This window comes from Tiliqua scincoides, chromosome 1, assembly GCF_035046505.1.
Source record: "Tiliqua scincoides isolate rTilSci1 chromosome 1, rTilSci1.hap2, whole genome shotgun sequence".
NCBI lineage: Eukaryota > Metazoa > Chordata > Lepidosauria > Squamata > Scincidae > Tiliqua > Tiliqua scincoides.
Window position 1 is genome coordinate 129881223 of NC_089821.1, and position 18438 is coordinate 129899660.

Here is an 18438-nt window from a genome sequence, read left to right on the forward strand (position 1 = left end):
CTATTTACCCACAGATCCATTCAATCCTTGCATCCCTTTCTGAAGGGGCCTGCTGAAAGTTCAATTAACCCAGTGGCAGGCAAGCCCATTTTTTTTCCCCATTTTCTAAAGAAGTCCCCGTACTTGCACAGAAACACAACTGGTAGATCTCACTTGGACTGGAAGTTTATTATGAACAGATTCCACAATCAGGTACACAATTTGGGGCTGTTACCGAATCCAGAACTTCAGAAAAAGCTGATAGTGGCTGTGGTTGGCAGAGTCTTTCTATCAGATATACTTCATTGCATTCCCTTCTCGATCAGAATTTGACCACTGAAATATTAGTAACTTGATTATTGTAGAAATAAATATACTGAATGTAATGTAGAAATAGTAAGTTATGACTAGGGATGCCACAGTGTTTATCAGCACTGTATTATTTTAAATGGGATGCACGTTCCCATCCATTTCTAACACAACTAGCCCAACCTTCATGCCCACAGCTATAATATGCTTTCCTTTGCATGACTGCTTCTTTAGGAGGGAAAAAATGTTAGAATCCACTTGCACATAAATAAGGTGCACAGAACAACCAAGATAGTCAGACATTCCACTGATTTTCCATGGATATCCAAGAGCAGAAAACCAAAGCAGAGGAAATAAAGGAAGAGGTTTTACACATTCCAAGTTGTGAACCAAGTCCTACTGAAAGTAATGAGACATGTTAGACCACGCAACATGGTCCAGTGGAGGTTTGCTTCATGCAATTTTAGTGCATTGGAGGGGAGACACACGATATATGACAACGCCGGCCGGGAGGCTTTAGCATGTTGCTTGTATAGCAATCTTTCATCTCCATCACACCCCTGGCTTCCTCCATATGCTATTTTGATTGGTTTTCAATTGAAGTTCTTCCCCCATTAAAAACAGTGCATAGGGATAAATGTGGTGGAAGCAAAGTACAGGAGACACCTAACCTCCCATCACTGTGATTTATCCATGTTCCACAGCTGCCCTGTTATTATTGATAAACAATCCTCTCATCAGACCACATTATATGTTGACAGGCATGTCTAACATGGCTCCTAGTCAAATCTTTCATGGATTTAAATGAATCTTAGCCACAACTCCCGTCAACTGGATCATTTTGCTGGACTGTCTCCATTAGGCTTTTCAAGAGCTTTGGACAGCTGTCATACGAAGCTGTCTTATACTGAGTCACATCATTGGTTTACTGGTATTGCCTACACTGATTGGCAGCAGCTCTCCAAATAGCAGACTTAGGGTCCAATTCTGGCTCACCACCGGCACACAGTGGCAAACTTGCCATAAGGCACATTTGTGGCCCTCAGGAGCAGTGGAGCGCCAGTGCTAGCTCAGCGCTGGCCGGCTATGGGCTGGCACTCGTGGGTCACTGGTGCACTGCTGCTCGGCGGTCGCATGGACTACAGGCAGCAGAGAGGTAGGTGGAGGTGTGGGGGGAGGCGTGCTGGAGGAGGGAGCGGGGCAGGAGGGAGGCAGGACCCGTGGAGCTTTGCTCCACCAAATCCTGAGCCTCCGTGTCAGGCCGCCCACCTGACAGGGAGACTCTTAATTCTACACTGACCCTTGGGTCCCAGTAGAATCAAGTAGTCCCACTGAGGGGCTACTTGCCTTACTGGGGGAAGGGGACAAAAGTCCCCTTCTCCCAAGGAGTTGATGGCACTGCCCGCTGAGTGCACAGGATGCAGCAGCAGCCATTTTTGGTGCCGCTGCAGCCCCACGCATCAGGCAGCTCAGGATTGGGCTGCCCGTCCTTCCTGGGACCCTTGAATCTGGAACCTTCTGCATACAAAACATGTCATATATCACTGAGCCCCCCCGTCTTATTAACAACTCACTGGAATCCTGTGGAATGCCATATTTTTTCATTATATGTTGCATGCGGTTTTCTTGTACAGAGGAACGGTGAACATTCTGTTCTTCAAAATCAGCAAGCAGGGATTCAAAAAACAAAGGAGTTATTTCCTGATTGCAGAGAGCTTTCGAGAGGATTTTAAATGTTCCTTTGTCTAATGTTAGGTGGCCAGTTTGGAAAAGTGCCTGTAAAAGAGAACAAAAGGCATATTGCTAGAATAAAGAATCCACTTTTGGCAAGTGAAATAATGGTAACATTTACATTTATATATGACATAACATTTATATGGTACCATATAACACTGGAAGCCAGAATGGCGCCAGAATGGCTTGAGTCTTGTGTGTAGATGTTGCTTTGGAAAATCAAGTTAGAAAACATTGCTTATTGAGTCATGAAGCCTACTGGGCAGCCTTTTCTCATCCTATTGTCCTACTCAGAGTTTTGTGAGGGTGAACAAGACAAGAATTGCACAGCAATTTGTATGCTGAAAATATACTAGAGAAATTCTTAATAAAGTCCCAAACACAAAGAATAAGGATTTCAAGTGCTCAGAATTAACAAAAATTTACATCAACTAAAGTAGACAAGAATTATATAAACTTAACATTTTAAATTGTGATTGGTTTTTTAATCATTTATATCCCACCTTTACATCATTTAATCCCCAAAGTGAGATAGACAGTCTTATCTTGAAAAGGGCATTATAGTATTCAGGCTGCAATCCTATGTACCCTTTCCTGGGAGTAAGCCTCACTGAACAGAATGGATAGACATGCATAGACTTGAGTAGACATGAATTGGCTTGTGCTGTCAGTGATATATCTAAGACAGTGGTTCCCAAACTGGTGGGTCATGACCCACCAGCTGAACCAAAAGCAGGGCATTCCCCCTTAAGGGGAGTGGATCTGCAACAATGGTAGCAACAGTGGCACAGCAATCATGGCGCCAACACAACCAAGCAACTTCTTGACATACCTGGGGGTAGCATTAGCTTTCAGCAGGGTGTGGGGGGCTTACAGCCCCCTCTGCGGACCTCCCCTGCTGCTCCAAATAGCTCTTATCTCTGATTGCAACCCACTTCTAGGTTGAGATCACAAAACCCGCCCCTGCCCCTGCAAAGACTTACCAAGTCCCCAACTCCCCTATAGGACTTTGGGAACCACTGCTCTAAGAGATTCTTCATGCCAAAGGCATGTTTAGGCAAGAGGCAACCAAAGGAGGACCAAAACAGATAAAAATGTATTCAAAACCCCCAAGTACTTGAGGAAAGTCTATCCCACCCCTGTCCGTATTACCACATCTGAATATGTTTGCCTGTGAGAGTGGAGATTCTACAGAGCAGGACTATTTAGAAGGAACTCCATCTTGAGTCAGTAGATAGGGAAAACAAACCTTGGTTAGAGGTACACTTCGTGACTTCTTCAGATCTTTAAGTGAATGAATTGCAACTAAAAGAGGGTGCAGATCAGATGCAAATTGGTTCTTAAAGTGGTCCAAATCTTTGAGGAGATCTGTCATTTGATCCAGGGAAGTTTGTAGTTCCTTAGGTAAAAGCACCTAGAAGAACAAGGAGAAAGGCAAACCACAGTTGAAGACAAACATGTTGCTTGAATGGGGACCTATTGTTCCCATTCAAACATGGTGCTTGAATTCAGGCAAAGTCAAGAACATAACATTTATATGTTATATATGTAGTCCCAAGGATTCTAATGGGAATGATAAGAAAATGCATAAATCTCTTCTATTGATCAGTGAAAACTGCTTAACTCTGGTTGAATCATACCCAAGTATTCTAAAAGTGCCCAACTCTAAACAGTCAACTGATGGAATTAGGCTGAATGGAAACAAAATCATTCATCATAATATAAGGGATTTCTGAAAAGGCACAATTCACTATCCAAAATCCAAACAGCTGTTCATTCTTTTTGAATAATAAATACTGATCCATCAAAATATTTGGGCAAGCAAAACCAGGTTCCCACTTGCAGATCTACTCTTCAGAAATTTCAGAGTTTAGTTTTCTTTTCAGGGAGCCCAGGGGGAAGGGTAATTTATTTCAGGGTGAGGGGCCAGAATCAATGGGACAGACAATTTGTTTGTTTGGCTTGATGATAGGTTTGCTCCACCTCCAGTGCCTGGCTCTGTTTCTGATCTGACAGAGGCCACCATCTGAACTCTAATCTCTGTTTAGGATCTGAAATTCAGAGGACTGGCAGCCCTACTGTCATATGAGGGCAACTGAATTAGCGTGCTAGCCTGCAGCTGACGGATATAAACTAGTGTTGCCAGGTCTCAAGGTTTTAGTCACTTTTTCAGGAAGGTCCCTGGGTGTAAAATCTCAGGGTGAGAGAGGCAAAATCAAGGAGACTTGACAATTTTGACTGTTTGCTCAGCCTTGTTCATGAGGTACCATGAACAAGTCAGTTTTTGACCCAAACTCTGACCATGCCAAGAACCACTAGATTCTGCATATCTCCTACAGAGTTCCTCTGATCTACCAAGCACTATCTATTAGCTACATTGATCTGAGCTTTTGAGGATCTAGCAATCCTAAGTACCTCTCATCATCATAACGTTGCAGTGATGGAAAGATTACTCATGCTGAATTTTGCCTTCTTCACAGCTCTTACTGAATGAAGGCCTGTACAAGAGGCCTGTACAAGGGGCCTGTACAAGAGGGACGGGCTCCATTTGAACCAGAATGGAACCAGACTGCTGGCGCATAACATTAAAAAGGTGGCAGAGCAGCTTTTAAACTGATCCCTGGGGGAAGGCCGACAGGAGCCGAGGGGCATCCGGTTCGGGACTCCTCATCCCTATGGGATGAGGATGGGGAGGTTAGAGAACAACAAGACAAAGGCAGGGTAGGAGAAGAAATTGGGAAAGGTAGGGAGATGGGATGTGATAGACAGTTTGGCACAATGAGAGGATGCGGGGACAAAGGAGCGAATAAGCAGCCCATCCTGGGGCATTCCGTGTATAATTGCTTTTATGCAAATGCCCGAAGTCTACGAGCAAAGGTGGGAGAACTGGAATGTCTGGTGACAAGGGAAAATATTGACATAGTGGGCATAACGGAAACCTGGTGGAATGCGGAGAATCAGTGGGATACCGCAATCCCGGGCTATAAACTCTACAGGAGGGACAGGCAGGGGCGTGTTGGAGGTGGGGTGGCCCTTTATGTTAAGGAAGGGATAGAATCCAGCAAAGTAGAGATTGAAGGTGGGTCCGACTCCACCGTAGAATCTCTGTGGGTTAAATTACCAGGCTTGAGCAGCGATGTAATACTGGGGGTGTGCTATCGTCCTCCAGACCAGAAATCTGATGGGGACCTTGAAATGAGGAAACAGATCAGGGAGGTGACAAGGAAGGACAGGGTTGTAATCATGGGGGACTTCAATTATCCTCATATTGACTGGGTCAATTTGTGTTCTGGTCACGATAAGGAAACCGGATTTCTTGACGTGCTAAATGACTGTGGCTTAGATCAGCTAGTTACGGAGCCCACCAGAGGACAGGTGACTCTGGATTTAATTTTGTGTGGTACGCAGGACCTGGTTAGAGATGTAAACGTTACTGAGCCATTGGGGAACAGTGATCATGCTGCGATCCGTTTTGACGTGCACGTTGGGGGAGGAATACCAGGCAAATCTCTAACAAAAACCCTTGACTTCCGACGGGCGGACTTCCCTCAAATGAGGAGGCTGGTTAGAAGGAGGCTGAAAGGGAGGGTAAAAAGAGTCCAGTCTCTCCAGAGTGCATGGAGGCTGCTTAAAACAACAGTAATAGAGGCCCAGCAGAGGTGTATACCGCAAAGAAAGAAGGGTTCCACTAAATCCAGGAGGGTGCCCGCATGGCTAACCAGCCAAGTTAGAGAGGCTGTGAAGGGCAAGGAAGCTTCCTTCCGTAAATGGAAGTCTTGCCCTAATGAAGAGAATAAAAAGGAACATAAACTGTGGCAAAAGAAATGTAAGAAGGTGATAGGGGAGGCCAAGCGAGACTATGAGGAACGCATGGCCAGCAACATTAAGGGGAATAATAAAAGCTTCTTCAAATATGTTAGAAGCAGGAAACCCGCCAGAGAAGCGGTTGGCCCTCTGGATGGTGAGGGAGGGAAAGGGGAGATAAAAGGAGACTTAGAGATGGCAGAGAAATTAAATGAGTTCTTTGCATCTGTCTTCACGGCAGAAGACCTCGGGCAGATACCGCTGCCCGAACGGCCCCTCCTAACCGAGGAGTTAAGTCAGATAGAGGTTAAAAGAGAAGATGTTTCAGACCTCATTGATAAATTAAAGATCAATAAGTCACCGGGCCCTGATGGCATACACCCAAGGGTTATTAAGGAATTGAAGAATGAAGTTGCAGATCTCTTGACTAAGGTATGCAACTTGTCCCTCAAAACGGCCACGGTGCCAGAAGATTGGAGGATAGCAAATGTCACGCCTATTTTTAAAAAGGGAAAGAGGGGGGACCCGGGAAACTATAGGCCGGTCAGCCTAACATCCATACCGGGTAAGATGGTGGAATGCCTCATCAAAGATAGGATCTCAAAACACATAGATGAACAGGCCTTGCTGAGGGAGAGTCAGCATGGCTTCTGTAAGGGTAAGTCTTGCCTCACAAACCTTATAGAATTCTTTGAAAAGGTCAACAGGCATGTGGATGCGGGAGAACCCGTGGACATTATATATCTGGACTTTCAGAAGGCGTTTGACACGGTCCCTCACCAAAGGTTACTGAAAAAACTCCACAGTCAGGGAATTAGAGGACAGGTCCTCTCCTGGATTGAGAACTGGTTGGAGGCCAGGAAGCAGAGAGTGGGTGTCAATGGGCAATTTTCACAATGGAGAGAGGTGAAAAGCGGTGTGCCCCAAGGATCTGTCCTGGGACCGGTGCTTTTCAACCTCTTCATAAATGACCTGGAGACAGGGTTGAGCAGTGAAGTGGCTAAGTTTGCAGATGACACCAAACTTTTCCGAGTGGTAAAGACCAGAAGTGATTGTGAGGAGCTCCAGAAGGATCTCTCCAGACTGGCAGAATGGGCAGCAAAATGGCAGATGCGCTTCAATGTCAGTAAGTGTAAAGTCATGCACATTGGGGCAAAAAATCAAAACTTTAGATATAGGCTGATGGGTTCTGAGCTGTCTGTGACAGATCAGGAGAGAGATCTTGGGGTGGTGGTGGACAGGTCGATGAAAGTGTCGACCCAATGTGCGGCGGCAGTGAAGAAGGCCAATTCTATGCTTGGGATCATTAGGAAGGGTATTGAGAACAAAACGGTTAGTATTATAATGCCGTTGTACAAATCTATGGTAAGGCCACACCTGGAGTATTGTGTCCAGTTCTGGTCGCCGCATCTCAAAAAAGACATAGTGGAAATGGAAAAGGTGCAAAAGAGAGCGACTAAGATGATTACGGGGCTGGGGCACCTTCCTTATGAGGAAAGGCTACGGCGTTTGGGCCTCTTCAGCCTAGAAAAGAGACGCTTGAGGGGGGACATGATTGAGACATACAAAATTTTGCAGGGGATGGACAGAGTGGATAGGGAGATGCTCTTTACACTCTCACATAATACCAGAACCAGGGGACATCCACTAAAATTGAGTGTTGGGCGGGTTAGGACAGACAAGAGAAAATATTTCTTTACTCAGCGCGTGGTCGGTCTGTGGAACTCCTTGCCACAGGATGTGGTGCTGGCGTCTAACCTAGACGCCTTTAAAAGGGGATTGGACGAGTTTCTGGAGGAAAAATCCATTATGGGGTACAAGCCATGATGTGTATGCGCAACCTCCTGATTTTAGGAATGGGTTAAGTCAGAATGCCAGATGTAGGGGAGAGCACCAGGATGAGGTCTCTTGTTATCTGGTGTGCTCCCTGGGGCATTTGGTGGGCCGCTGTGAGATACAGGAAGCTGGACTAGATGGGCCTATGGCCTGATCCAGTGGGGCTGTTCTTATGTTCTTATGTTCTTAAGGCCCAACCCTATCCAACTTTCCAGCATCAATGCAGCTGCAACACAGCCCTGAGTAAAGACAACAAAAGTTTCCATACCATGAATGGGCCTCTGTGATTGCCTTCCCACCACAGGATGCAGTGCTGTCAATGCACCCCATTGACACAGCTGCACCAGAAAATTGGATAGGACTGGGCCATGAGATAGTGAGAAGAGTACCTCTTTTAAATATAGTCACCTTGCATGTGGAAGATATTGTATATGGGATTTTGGATATGCCTGAGATGTTGCAGTCTCAGCTAGGGCAGAAGAGAAGGAACTGACTCCTTACCAGGACATGGAACAAGGAAATATATAACTAACGTGTTTAGTAATTATGTATTCAGATTATAGCCTGGATGCTTCAGTGCAATCTGTTGGAGTTAATCATTATCTCATTAGATATAACAAAGTCATTCATTTAAAAATCTTCCAAAATGGGATGTATCTTTAAAAGTATACAACAGGTTAGCAGCAGTCATAGCAGTGTGTCAGCTCCAAGCAGTGCATCCTTTTAAGATAGGGTTCTTCAGGATGTCATTTTTCTTCTTCTTTTTTTATGTTGAGAACATTTTGTATATGTATGTATACATTCTGTATATGTGGCAACCCACAAAGACTGAATGGAGGTCTCCTCCACCACAAAGACTGAATGGAGGAAGAAGGAGGGTAATTCTTATTTTTCCCCTTCCTTCCCTAGCAAATCTATGAATCAACAAACACAACAACAAATCTGTTGTTAACAACAAAGAATGCTGATGCCGTCTGAAGACTAAGGGACCAATCCTATTCAGCACAGGAGCAACAGCACTAAATGCTCAATTGCTGGCACAGACTTGAGAAGCCCTGTGTTGGGCTTCTAAGTTCGACACGGTGGAATAGGATTTGACGGAGGAGACCTCCGCTGGTTCCACCCCCTGTCCCGCACTTCCCCCACCCAGAAACACCTCTCCCATGCCCTCCCACCTCCCTCCCCACACCCCCACCCCACTCAGTGCTTACCTGCTCTCCGCCAGCAGCTGGGGCTCAAACAGTGGCATCAACAGGGTGCCACTTACTCTCAGGGTGGCATTGGTGGCACCAGCACTGAGGCACCATAGGATTGGGCTGCCCAAGAGCTTTAACTTTCACTGACTATAGTTCATCAGATGCACAACATACAATCAGTGCCAGATTTAGGCATAAGCTAAGCATGCTACAGGTTAGGCCCCCACAATCCATGGGCAGCAAATTTTGGTGTAATTTTTTAACAAGGCACCTCCAAGCTTTATATATCTTAGGGCCTCACCCAGTCTAAATCCGGCACTGGGTACAATCTTCAGTAGGCAGGTACTTATACAGGTATAACCTAATTATCCACGGATTTTTCACCTGCAGTTTTATGATGAGAAGGGCCTTTTCAATTAAAGGAAAAATGTCATTTAACAATAGCCTCGCTAATGCGGGAGAGGGCAGCTGGCAGACAATCAATCAATCATTCTCTCTCCAGGAGCTTAGTACAGTTTCACTCCGAGGCAATAGCCTCGCTAATGCGGGAGAGGGCAGCTGGCAGACAATCAATCAATCATTCTCTCTCCCTTCCCCCTGAGCAGGTACAAAAATGCAAAGTGTAAGTGATCACCTCCTCTTTGCATTCTTTCCCTGTGCTCTAGGTAAGGGGAGGCAGTGGCATAGCTAATGATTGTGTAGCCCAGTGCCAAGCTCAAAATGATGCCCTGGAAGTGATGTCTTCCCCAGGTTTTAGAAAATGTGAAAAGCAGGGGAAAACATGCCTCCTCCCACCCACTTGAACTGCTGCCTCCCTCCAGCCAGTGGCATAGCTAAGGCATCTATCTGCTGCCTGGGGGAAAAGAAGATTTTGTAGCCCCCCACTCCATGACAAAATCAAATTTAATTAAGTAAATAAATAAAAAATATGCCCCTTATTGGTTAGAGACATGTGCTGGAGTGAAGAGGGATGGTTATTCTCCCCCTGCGAAATATAAGATGGCACCACTTGAAAAAGTGCCTTTTTAACCAGTTAGCAGGGGTGACTGTATTATGATACATGGAAATGAGAGCTGACTCATATTAACACCTTATTGGTTCCATGCTGTATCATAATAACATCTCACTGGCTCTCAGAACAATCAGTCTCATAGGTCAGTTTAGAGTTAAGGAAATCCACGTCTTGTTCCATAAGGCAGTTGTATTTTCATTTTCTGGTTAATTGGCCATAACGTGATTGAATAGAGATATCCAGTGTGTTTGTTTAATTGCATTCTGCATTAAATTACCTTTCCAATGATATATAACATGATGGTATTATAAGTACATACCAAGGTTTTCACAATTTGGCCACTAGTGCCAAGCTTAGCTTGTTGCCTAAAGCTTGTTGCCAGGTACAATTGCTACCCCCTGCACCCCCTTAGCTATGCCACTGCAGGGAAGGGTCACTGCCTCAGAGTGAAGTCTTTCTAAGCACCTGGTGATTGATTGATTGATTGCCTGCCATTACAATGGTAAGACAGGCTATTTTTAAATCCCTAAGCAAAGGAACATTGTTTTTTAAATACAGGTCCAGCCTATTTATACACGGATTTTTTATAGAGGGATTTAACTCAAAACGAATGGCCCCTGCAAATGAGAAGGAACGTGCTGATCCCTGGAGAAGGGGAAAAGTGCACCCCTTTAAAATCAGTTTTAAAAACTGAACAGTCCTTTAACAATAGCCTCCTTAATGAGAGAGAGAGAGAGGGCAGCTGGCTGACAATCCAACCTTCTCTCTCCAGCGGACCCCTCCCTTCCCCCTGAGCAGTGAAAGAAAGGTGATCACTTTGCATTGGTGAAGGGAGGGGCTGAGTGAAGCGCCTTTTGGAGGATGGATTGATGGATTGTCTTCTTAATGACTCTTATCTTTGAGTCAAGGTCAGCAAGGTTGTTTTTAAATCACCAGAGCAAAGAAACTTTGTTTTTTAAATTGATTTGCTATAGTGCGTTTTTTGCCATCCACATGAGTGCTTGGAAGGGAACCCATGCGAATAATGAGTCTCAACCTGTAGATTTGCTTTAACACCAGTTTTTAGCATCCACATGAGTTCTGGGAATGGAACCCTCATGGATGCTGAGACTCAACATGTATATGGGTATAGAGGAGGGAAAATAGAGCCTCCCTTCACCCCCTGGTTCCCTGCTCCAGTGGCAGAACACCAGTGCCTTTCCTCTGCTGCTAGGGATTCCAGGAGCTTTGAGGAAGTGACCATATAACCTGGCCACAATATTTTGTCATAGGAAAGTACGTATGTTTGTGCAGTGGGGTGTCTTTCTTATTAAATGAATAATGACTAGCTAATTACATTGCACCCATGTTTAGATATAATAAAATGACCTGGAGACAGGGTTGAGCAGTGAAGTGGCTAAGTTTGCAGACGACACCAAACTTTTCAGAGTGATGAAGACCAGAAGTGATTGTGAGGAGCTCCAGAAGGATCTCTCCAGACTGGCAGAATGGGCAGCAAAATGGCAGATGCGCTTCAATGTCAGTAAGTGTAAAGTCATGCACATTGGGGCAAAAAATCAAAACTTTAGATATAGGCTGATGGGTTCTGAGCTGTCTGTGACAGATCAGGAGAGAGATCTTGGGGTGGTGGTGGACAGGTCGATGAAAGTGTCGACCCAATGTGCGGCGGCAGTGAAGAAGGCCAATTCTATGCTTGGGATCATTAGGAAGGGTATTGAGAACAAAACGGCTAGTATTATAATGCTGTTGTACAAATCGATGGTAAGGCCACACCTGGAGTATTGTGTCCAGTTCTGGTTGCCGCATCTCAAAAAAGATATAGTGGAAATGGAAAAGGTGCAAAAGAGAGCGACTAAGATGATTACGGGGCTGGGGCACCTTCCTTATGAGGAAAGGCTACGGCGCTTGGTGCTCTTCAGCCTAGAAAAGAGACGCCTGAGGGGGGACATGATTGAGACATACAAAATTATGCAGGGGATGGACAGAGTGGATAGGGAGATGCTCTTTACACTCTCACATAATACCAGAACCAGGGGACATCCACTAAAATTGAGTGTTGGGCGGGTTAGGACAGACAAAAGAAAATATTTCTTTACTCAGCGTGTGGTCGGTCTGTGGAACTCCTTGCCACAGGATGTGGTGCTGGCGTCTAGCCTAGACGCCTTTAAAAGGGGATTGGACAAGTTTCTGGAGGAAAAATCCATTATGGGGTACAAGCCATGATGTGTATGCGCAACCTCCTGATTTTAGAAATGGGTTATGTCAGAATGCCAGATGCAAGGGAGGGCACCAGGATGAGGTCTCTTGTTATCTGGTGTGCTCCCTGGGGTATTTGGTGGGCCGCTGTGAGATACAGGAAGCTGGACTAGATGGGCCTATGGCCTGATCCAGTGGGGCTGTTCTTATGTTCTTATGTTATGTAATAATCATTAATATCTTGCCTTTTCTTCAGAAAACTCACAGCAGCTTCTATGAAGCTCCCACTAGTCTCTCATTCTGGCCCATTGTATTGGGTTTCTTGTCTTTGGGGGCTTCCCCCCTATGATATATTACATGTATTTTAAGTGTGGTTGGCTGTCTTGGGTAACCTTCGAGGAGAAAGGCGGATTACAAATCAAATCAATCAATCAATCAATCAATCAATAAAATGTACAAATCAGCAAGAGAAGCAGAATGAATAATCCAAGTTAGGTTCAAGAACACAGACAGATGTAAAAGATGTATAAAACCTAAGACAAACCTTGTAGATGAATTTGTAAACATCCAAATATCGCAGAACTGTGATTCCCGCAATATAAGACCTGCGAGTCCTTTCTGTGAGTGACAAACTGCAGAATTCCTTTGCTACAACTTCCAGCTGAGCATCAAGAGCATTGGTATTACAGGACTCCAGCTGGAGTATTTGAAATAACAGCTGTATTGTATCAAAAGGGAAAAAAAAAACCAGATTTGTAAATACAGAACTCTCTGTAACGAGGATGGATTAAGCCAGTGGTTCCCAAATTTTTTAATTGATGGCTCCCTTGACCTACTGAGCCACTGGCCATGACTCTCCATTAGGGCTGCAATCCTATGCATTGTATAGAGCAGCAGGGTTTTTTTTGTTTTTGTTTTTTGGTGAGGATTCCACAGCTCCCCTGGTTGGTTTCTCTGGCTCCCAGGGAGCAACAGCTCACAATTTGGGAACCAATGGATTAAGTAGCTCTCTCTTTTAAACCACCGTTGAGTGCCACCTAGCAAAGTGGAAGACAGAATAACATGATAGTTCAGCTGTTTCCAAGCTGTGGGTCCAATTTTTGGTAGGTTGTGAAACTGAGGCTTGTGTTGTATCCAGCACAGGATAGGGGCCCAAGGCGGCTCAGCAAGAGGCAAGGGGAAACTTTTCCCCTTACCTCCTGATAAAGTGCCTTTGCCCCAATGGGTCTCCTCAGGTGGCACAAGTCTGAGGAGAGCAGAGCAGCTTCACGCCGCTCCAAACTCCCTGGGAACGAGAGTTGGGAACTCCCCGGGAACAAGGGGAATCCCGGCCCTGCCTCCTGTCACCCTGCTCACCCCTGGGGCCGCCCACCGCCCACCCTCCCCCCACCCAGGAACACCTCCCTCCCACCTTCTCCCTGCCCACCCCAGAGCCTTGCGTCAGCCCAGCCAGGCCAACGCAAGGCTCACCGAGGAAGCCAGCGCGGAGGCTTTTGTCAGCCTCCACAGGCTGCTGCACGTCTGGACGCTGGCCCAGCTTCCTCCTGAGGAGGTGCAAACATGCCCTATGGCATGTTTGTGACCCTCTTGGGCCAGCGCAAGGGACTTGTGCCAGCCCATGGGCGCCTCAGGATTGCGCCCTAAATCAGCTATCTCCAAAGTAGAGATGGCTGTGTGCTGGCAAAGGCTTCCCCAGCGCAGACAGTGCTTACCATTCCACTGGGGAACTACTGCAAAGCACCTCCATACGTCAGCCTGCCACGACTGCCCAAAATCCAAATGCAAACACTGCTGGGGCATTGGAAGCTGGAGCATTTGGCCAGCGTGAAAACTGGGGGCACACAGAGGTGCTTTGCAGAGGCTCCCTGAGGAACAGTAAGTGCCGTTCACGTGGGGAAAGGCTTAGGCAAGGCAACAGATCTGGCCTGCAGGCTAGAGTTTGGCAAGCCCTGATCTAAACCAATTGGATTTTCTTAACGTCTTGTATAAAAAACACAAGCTAACAAGCTCATTATGATTTCTTGAGTATTTAATAATTATTAGACTTTCGCACATCAAATACTTTGTGTCTTGAATTAAAGGAGTTATTGGTAAAGGACACCAGTATATGCTAGAATCCACTGATACTCTCTGGCCCAACAAGGCCTGAGGTTGGAGTCAGACAATAGCTTTTAAGAGTTGAAAGTGGTTTGAGAGAGACTTTGCTTTCATACCATGCATATATACATACATACATTCTCTACACCTTCTCAACATGTCTACACTTTATTACAATTATAAATAATTATAGTCATATCCACATATAGCAACAAGAAAATAACAGAGCTCAAAGTAATTCCTATTCTTATTTTCATACTCTGAACAAAACCATTTTAAGCAGGTTTAGCTAGAAAGAAGTTATGCTGTGTTTAATGGGAATGACTCCCAGGTAAATGAGTATAAGACTGAAATGTTGGAGTAGGATGGGCTTTCTGTCCACTTAGAATAGATCACGGTGAGAGGTACTTTCTGAAAACTGATGTGGAGAAACATATCTGGAAAGAGCCACCTTGCTTTCCCCTGGCAGGGCGGTCATGATACTTAGCACACTCTCTACTTTTCTGGTTTGAATTTTTTTTGTGCCCTGCAGAACATCACCACCTCTGGTTCGCAGCAGCTGGCATTTAAAGATGTTTCCATCCATAGCTCAGTATTACTTTTTCTCTCTCCTGCTGGACAGGAAGTCACACTACCACATCTGCCCATCATCTTTTGTGTACATCATAAACTAAAATGCTGACACATAATTCTGGAGAATGTTTATAATGATATAATTATAAATGGACTTTGCAGTGAGGAAAAGCACGTAATCTTAAACCAGGTTCTAGGAGTGCTCACACACATATACACACATGTTCTATAACATTTTCAACTGATAATTAAAAGTCAGCTGAGGCTACAATATCATAAGAAACTTGCCTGCATTCTATTTTCTGGAAGAGGCATTTTCATCAAAGCGTCAATACTTTCTGGTGACATTCCTATGGTATTTCTGAGATCGTCCCTGAAGCGGTCAACATTTCTGAACAGATCTGTTAGCATGTCTTTAAAAAACCACAAAACAAAAATTAAAATTTTTGATTTGCTCCCAGGAATACTACTTACACCGAGTACTTAAAGAAGGCATTGGGAAAGATGTGAAAAAATGCCTCAAGAGTGTCACCATGTGGTACATTTAAATGCAGGAGAATTCTGAGGTTCTGTCCTCATTTTGTGTTACTCTGTATGTAATATACCAAATCTGGCCATTGTCATTTTAAGGAGGTTTGGTTGTTAGAATCAGTCAGATGTTTTATGTAAACATTTTCCATAAACATATACATTAAAAGAATGAGTCATTTTAATAAAGCATATCCCCTGACAAATATCAATACAGCAAACTCTCACTAGTTACATTTTGTCCAAATCTTCTATTCAAGAAGACCAAGAATAAATTCCAATTGCCTAAAGAAACAAATACGTTCCTTTTTTTTTTTCATTCGCTCCCATCCAATTCCATCATTTTTAAGAGATTACTTTTATTTGCGCAGATCATGCTATGATTTATTTGATGAGAAAAGACATCAGTACGCCCTGCGTAAGTGGGATCAATTATATTCTGCAATTATTTCTCATAATCATAAGGCCTTCTGGTCTTTAGTCTCCAGATCAACCCGCTCAATCTCAAATTTGTTTCCATCTATTTCTGCAGCTACTTGGGTTGATTTTTTTTCAAAAAAATTTTCATCTCTGACTCCAATTTATTCCTCTAATACTGTTCCTCAGGATCTTTTGGAATGGCCTCCAGTTTCCCCCGATGAAATACATGAGTTAATTCTTTCTTTAAAACCTGGTAAAGCTCCTGGGCCCGATAACATTTTGAATGAGACTTTGACTAATAATCCCAAATGGTGGGCTGAACCACTTGCATCTTTTTTTACTTTGGTTAATTCCACTGGTCGTTTTCCCGATGCCTGGTTGTCATCCATCCTTATTCCAGTTTATAAAAAAGGTGATCCTTCATTACCTTCAAATTTTCGCCCAATAAGTTTATTATCTAATATTGGGAAATTGTATTCATAGTACATTTTAACAAAACTCTCTTCCTGGGCAACCTCTAAAAACCTCCCTGGAAAGGAACAGGTTGGTTTTCGGGCAGGAGCTTCTACCCTTGATCATATTTTTACATTGACTCATTTAGCTGAGAAGTATTTCATTTATAATAAAGCTAACCTTTTTGTTGCCTTTGTTGATCTCCAAGGTGCTTTTGATTCCGTGAACCAGACCTTTTATGGTCCAAACTACTCAAATGGGGAATAGATCTGCGCTTATTATTTTTGTTACGCCAATTACATTCCCAGAATTTTTGTCAGGTTCGAATTCCAAATTCTAATACTCTCTCTGACAGATTCCCTATTCACAATGGTATTCGCCAGGGTTGTATTCTTGCTCCTTTATTATTTAATTTATTTTTATCCGATTTACCTTCTTTTCTTTTTTCTTCTATTCATTCTACTCCGGTTTTAAATGGGGTCCCTGTCTTTACTCTTTTATATGCAGATGATGCAGTACTATTATCCTTAACTAAATCGGGACTTCGCTGCATCTTGGCTACATTTCAGGAGTACTGCAAACTAAATGACCTAACAATTAATTCGAACAAAACTCAAATTATGGTGTTTTCTCGTTCTTGGTCCCCTATAACATGGACGATAGGTCCAAACATATATAAACAAGTCCAGTCGTATAAATATTTAGGTCTTATTTTTCATTACAAACTTTCTTGGTCTCTTCATAAGAAAGCTATCATTTCGTCTCTTTCCCCTCAACTTAAAGCAATATTAAAATTTTTTTACAATGAAGGTAATCAATATGTTCCAGCTGCTATCCAGATCTTTCAGTCCAAAATTCTCTCCCATTTGTTTTATGGTGTTCCAATTTGGATTAAAGCAATTAACAAGGATATTGACCAGATTGCAACATCTTTTTTTCGCAGAATTCTAGGGATCCCAAATTTAATTCGGGTATCCACAATTATCCTAGAATTAGGTATTCATTTACCATCAACTACAGCCTGGTTACTCACCTTTAAATATTGGCTTAAATTGTTTTTAAATTCTCATTCAGGTTCTTTTTTATATGATTTGTTAAGCGATTCTTATTCTTCTCCTTGATTTCGGTTGATAGAAAATAAACTTGTTTCTCTTGATCTCTCTTTAGAATCCTTGGCAGATTTGAGTCTTACAAGAGCATACTCATTGATAAAAGACAAGCTTTTAGCATTTGAATTTAATTATTTAAGTATTAATCTTAACCCTATTTGTTCCCCTCTTTCTTTTGGCTTGGCCCCATCCTTTAATCATGTATCAAATTATTTTTATACATTAATCAACCCATTACATAGGCGAGCCTTTATGTTAGCTCGTTTTAACATCTTCCCCTCGGCAGTTCATTCTGGCCGTTTTTTTAACATTCCACGGAAGAAAAGGCTCTGTCTCTTTTGTCATGAGTCACCTGATTTTTTGTTTCATATACTCTTTTTTTGTCCAGTTCATCTTGACATTCGTAATCATTATTTAAATTCTTGGATTTCTCCTGACCTAACCCCTTCTGATATTACCCTCTCTAGGTTCATGAGTGATGTTTGTGACTCTTTAATCGCAGCTGTTGCTGGTTATTTATCTGAGATTCTTAAAATAACGTTGTCAGAATTTAAATAATTCTGGTATCTTGTTTTTAAGTTGTTGGGTCGGTATGCAAGTTGTTGCGACAATTGTAAAGTATGTCTTAATTGTGTTGTGTTGATATGCCAATAAAGGTTTCAGACAGTAAAATTCCAATTGCCTATAAATGAGTTCCTAATTCCCTTCTTGAAATTATATTAGATGAGTAAACTCTACCATCAGCAATGTATTCCAGCTACTTCTTAAACAATCCTTGCTAGATAGCCCATCCGTTTTCCATTTTGTTGCTATTTCAGTCCTAGCTGTTAGCAATAAGTTAATCACTAGTTCTTTGTTTCCCTGTCTTATAAGATCCTTAATATTTTTAATGGGTTGGCTGACACTATTAAGACAAGCAGGTGAATGAGCCCTTGATGGTATGGCTGTTGTTATTAGATCCAGTAATAGGGTTGTCTGTGTGGATATCCACTCAGGCAACACTATTACGAGTCCGAATAATGTCAACCATCATCAGGGGCTCATTTGCCTGCTCAGCCTCCAACATGATATGTGCCAGCAATGACTTTCAGCTGTATACATAGGTCAAACAGGTCAGCCTTGACACAAAAGGGCATCACACATCTGACATAAAAATGAGAGCATTCAGAAATCTATAAGAGGGAAATCATAG

General features: G+C 43.4%; 1 protein-coding gene across 1 annotated transcript in view; it reads right to left on the reverse strand.

Moving 5' to 3' along the window:
* Nucleotides 1-18438, reverse strand: part of ABCA12 (ATP binding cassette subfamily A member 12) — a 142887-nt gene that overhangs the window by 71613 nt on the left and 52836 nt on the right. Inside the window, exons 14-17 of the mRNA XM_066622088.1 lie at nt 15025-15149; nt 12611-12784; nt 3272-3436; nt 1863-2064 (exon numbers count right to left, since the gene is read on the reverse strand). Coding sequence (XP_066478185.1) covers nt 1863-2064; nt 3272-3436; nt 12611-12784; nt 15025-15149 — 666 coding nt within the window. The remainder of the gene's footprint in view (nt 1-1862; nt 2065-3271; nt 3437-12610; nt 12785-15024; nt 15150-18438) is intronic.